General features: G+C 48.7%; 1 protein-coding gene across 1 annotated transcript; it reads left to right on the top strand.

Moving 5' to 3' along the window:
* Nucleotides 1-4536, top strand: LOC143106798 (uncharacterized). The gene is made up of 3 exons (XM_076271276.1): nucleotides 1-984; nucleotides 2608-2732; nucleotides 2859-4536. Exons 1-3 carry the CDS (start codon nucleotides 1-3, stop codon nucleotides 4534-4536), a joined length of 2787 nt encoding a protein of 928 aa, XP_076127391.1.

Genomic DNA, 4536 nt, shown 5'->3' with positions numbered 1-4536 from the left:
ATGGATGTCATCGGGGCTCCATCCCGCAGGAGAATGCTCGAGACTCGGAGCATCCGCTCATCCACACCTGCCAGCCTAAGATCACACTCCTGGTCTCAGAGAAATCCGGGGTCCATGTCCATCTCCTACAAAAGAACTACCAAGATGCCAGCCAGCAGCCTGGAACTCTCATCCGCATTCAACGGTTTACACACGCGCAACAACGAGAAGGAACAACTTCAAGGGTTGAATGACCGATTCTCCAGTTATATCGATAAAGTCCGGTATCTGGAAGAACAAAATAACCTGCTGGAGACTGAAATCCAAGAACTCCGGCAGAAAAAGTTCACACAGTCGCAACTTAGTGATGCTTTCGACCAAGAGCTCAGCGAACTCCGCTCCGCGCTGGAGCAACTGCATAGAGAGAAAGTGCAGATCATTATTGATGCCGATAACGTCGAAGACGACATCCACCGTCTCAAAAACCGCTACGAGGATGAAGCCCGCTTTAGAGAAAAAATCGAGATGTCAATCCGGGAAATGAAGAAGGAAAAAGATGACTCGGATCTGATGAAATTGGATTTGGAGAACAAAGTTCAGTCTCTTCTGGATGAGGCAGACTTCCTGCGCAGTAACCACGAACAAGAGGTCAACGAACTCCTCGCGCAGCTCCAAGAGGCTCAAGTGCCGGTAGACATGCGGGAATACAGTAAAACGGACATCACCTCTGCGCTCCGAGAGATACGCGAGCAGCTGGACGGTCTCTCACCCCAAAACTTGCTGCAGGCGGAAGAGGTGTTCCAGTGCCGCTACGCCAAACTCACGGACGCTGCAGACCAGAACAAGGACGCGATCAAATCTGTCCGCGATGAGATCGCAGATTATCGCCGGCAGCTGCAGGTGAAGAACGTGGAACTGGAGGCTCTCCGCGGCACCAAAGAGTCCCTGGAGAGACAGCTGACTTACATCGAAGACCGGCATAACAACGACTTGGGCAGCTACCAGGTTAGTTTGGGCTGAGTGAAAATAATTGTAACTTCGTAACATTTAAATTTTTAAACATTTATCAGTAAAACACTATCCTGTTGAATCAGTCTGCATATTGAAACGCACAAAATAAAAAAATGCACAGGCAGGGCTGTCGTGGATGCTAAACGGAAGGAAACGCAGTTTATCCACCTCTGAAATATCAGAAATAGAGTGTATCCACCTCTTATTAGAGTTTATCTACCTCTCAAAAGAGTTTATTCATCAATTACAACTTTTAACATTCAAAATTCACACTGTATTATCCACATTCACAATATGTACAATCATCAACACTCTAGGCACCATGTGATTCCACTGGCATTGTTATAAACATTGGACAATAATCTTCACCTTCAATACTAAATTGTTCTGAATGCCTTTAAAAAAATCTGATACCGCATGGCGCAGTCCACCTTATCGTGATCACATAATTCATAGTTTAACAACCTCTTATTTTACCACTACACCCCTGTGTGCATGCATACAATATATGCATATGCATACAATGAAAACAGCATACACTTCAAGAAAGTAAGAAATAGTCATAGTCATAGTAATTTATTTATATATGCAGGAATTTTAAACAAACCAGAGAGCACAACGCTTCTGCCTGTGCTCTTAGAATAGAATAGTATAGAATATACTTTATTGTCATGCCTATGGAATGTTTTATTTTGAGACAAAATTAAATAAATAAATGAAATATGAAATAAATACATAAAAGATTAAATATAAATACTATATATTGACATTGACATCCATACGATCTTGCAATGCCCATGAAATAAATAAATATGTCAGTCACCAATCAAGGCGGGACCTAGGCAGGATCTAGCCCCTGATTGTTGCTGCCTGCAGCCTAGCGACCCATCACCTGCCTATAACAACTCTGCCCAGATTCCTGGCCCGTCTGCCGACCCACCACATGCCCCTTGACAACTCCCTTCCCCTGGACAATTCCAACGCTGGAGTATTTGCACTTTCTGTCACTAAATCACGATTAATGCATTATCATACCGGATACGTAATCATCCCACCTCTTGTAACTTTCACCTCAGGTGCTTTAAACACCATGTCCTATTCTCTACACCTGACTATCATATGAATTTGTCATGTATACAGACCTTACTGTCCTGTATTGACCCTAGGCAGATGGGTCAGGCCCTTGTGTCGTGGATCTGCTCTAGGTTTTTTCCTATGTATCTCCAATTCTAGGGAGTTTTCCATCACCCCTGTTACCCATGGGCCTTCTTTCTTTCTTTTCTTCCTTTCCTTTCTTTTCTTTTCTTTTTTCTCTGATTGTCTACATTCTGTAAAGCGCCATGATACATGTGTAATGTTTTGGCGCTCTGTAAGCACAATAAATTGAATTGAATTGAAAAACATCATACTTCGTGGGCATGACGGGCGGTTGCTGTGATGATCGGAATAAAGTTACTCATTGACAGAAGCTAAAAGCTAGTGCTAACAGCGAGAACCTAGGCGTTCTGCGCTAAGATTCTGTTGCTTACTCTTGGCTGAAAGATGTCGGGATGTAAAAGCTAGTGCTTTCGAAAGATTTGTGTTGCTGATGAGACTCTTCTCTTTCCCGTCTCCCAGGAGATGATTCATCAGCTGGAGCGGGAGCTGAAGGGCATGAAGGGTGAGATGGGTCACCACCTCAGGGAATACCAGGACCTGCTCAACGTCAAGATGGCCCTGGACGCTGAGATCGCAGCCTACAGGTGAATGACATGTGTTGACATGATTGCAGCCTACAGGTTTTGACATGTGTTGTATACAGGTGAATCTCTTTGCTGAATGATGCAGTGTGTTGCATAGGTGTGTTCACACCTCTTGTGTCTGTGCAGAAAACTACTGGATGGGGAGGAGACTCGCTTCAGGCCATTTTCTGACTCTTTCCCAAGCCCCGCCTTCCCATACTGTCAGCCAATGACCTCCTCTAAAGGGAAGAAAGAAGACAAGAAGGCGGACCTGAACGATGACCTGGCTGCTGTAGTGGAGGAACTCCAGAAGGAGGAGGAGGCCGTGGAGGAAGAGGTGGCTGTCTCCAAGCGACCCAAACTGAGCACTACTCCCCCTACAGGAGAGGAAGAGGAGGGTGGAGAAGAGGGAGATGAAGAGGGTGAGGGAGAGGAAGAAGAGTCTGAGATTGGGGAAACACAACTGAGCAGTACCAAAGCCCAAAAGGCTGGTGCTGAAGAAGATGAGGAAGAAGATGAAGCGCAGGAGTCAGGAGGGAAAGACAAAAAGAGTGACTCAGAGGGAGAGGAAGGAGAAAAGGCAGGTGACAAGAAAGAGGTGAAGGAGGCAGCAGCACCTGAGCAGAAGCAGGAGGAGAAGGTGGAGGAGCTGAAGAGTCCGCCAAAGACTCCTGTCAGTCCCAAAGAGGAGCAGAAGAGTTCTCCTAAGTCTCCTGGCAGCCCCAAAGAAGAGGAGCAGAACAAGGTGCTGAAGAGTCCCCTCAAGGCTGCTGTCAGCCCCAAAGAGGAGGAGCAGAAGAGTCCTCCCAAGTCTCCTGCCAGCCCCAAAGAGGACGTGCAGAAGAGTTCTCCTAAGTCTCCTGGCAGCCCCAAAGAGGAGGAGCAGAAGAGTCCCCCCAAGACACCTAGCAGCCCTAAAGAGGAGGAGCAGAAGAGTCCCCCCAAGACTCCTGGCAGCCCCAAAGAGGAAGAGCAGAAGAGTCCCCCCAAGACACCTAGCAGCCCCAAAGAGGAGGTGCAGGAGAAGGAGCTGAAGAGTCCCCCCAAGTCTCCAGGCAGCCCAAAAGAGGAGGAGCTGAAGAGTCCCCCCAAGTCTCCTGGCAGCCCCAAAGAGGAGGTGCAGGAGAAGGAGCTGAAGAGTCCCCCTAAGTCTCCTGGCAGCCCCAAAGAGGAGGAGCAGAAGAGTCCCCCCAAGACTCCTGGCAGCCCCAAAGAGGAGGAGCAGAAGAGTCCCCCCAAGACACCTAGCAGCCCCAAAGAGGAGAAGCAGATGAGTCCCCCCAAGACACCTAGCAGCCCCAAAGAGGAGGTGCAGGAGAAGGAGCAGAAGAGTCCACCCAAGACACCTAGCAGCCCCAAAGAGGAGGTGCAGGAGAAGGAGTTGAAGAGTCCCCCCAAGACTCCTGGCAGCCTCAAAGAGGAGGAGCTGAAGAGTCCCCCCAAGACACCTAGCAGCCCCAAAGAGGAGGTGCAGGAGAAGGAGCTTAAGAGTCCCCCCAAGACTCCTGGCAGCCCCAAAGAGGAGGAGCTGAAGAGTTCCCCCAAGTCTCCTGGCAGCCCCAAAGAAGAGGTGCAGAAGAGTCCCCCCAAGACTCCTGGCAGCCCTAAAGAGGAGGAGCAGAAGAGTCCCCCCAAGACACCTAGCAGCCCCAAAGAGGAGGAGGTCCTCACCCGCACTGAAGAAACCATCAGCAATGAAGACCAGGTGGCGGCCAAGCCTGCCAAGAAGAGCAAGCCAGCAGAGGAGGTCAAAGACTCCAAAACCACCGCCAAAAAAGCAGGAAAGACATCTGCTCCAGCCGCTAAAGAATTGAAGGAGAAGTAA

Source organism: Alosa pseudoharengus, unplaced genomic scaffold (genome assembly GCF_046254945.1).
Source record: "Alosa pseudoharengus isolate Yale_2024_CS ecotype anadromous, Long Island Sound unplaced genomic scaffold, YU_APseudo_1.1 YU_APseudo_1.1_scf_6, whole genome shotgun sequence".
In the NCBI taxonomy this organism is placed as follows: Eukaryota; Metazoa; Chordata; class Actinopteri; order Clupeiformes; family Clupeidae; genus Alosa; species Alosa pseudoharengus.
This window is presented reverse-complemented; position numbering and strand designations above follow the sequence as displayed.

Coding starts and splice junctions, on each gene's coding strand:
- LOC143106798 (XM_076271276.1), top strand. CDS start 1: ATGGATGTCATCGGGGCTCCATCCCGCAGGAGAATGCTCGAGACTCGG. Junction 985..2,607: donor ACGACTTGGGCAGCTACCAG/GTTAGTTTGGGC, acceptor CCCGTCTCCCAG/GAGATGATTCATCAGCTGGA. Junction 2,733..2,858: donor GCTGAGATCGCAGCCTACAG/GTGAATGACATG, acceptor GTGTCTGTGCAG/AAAACTACTGGATGGGGAGG.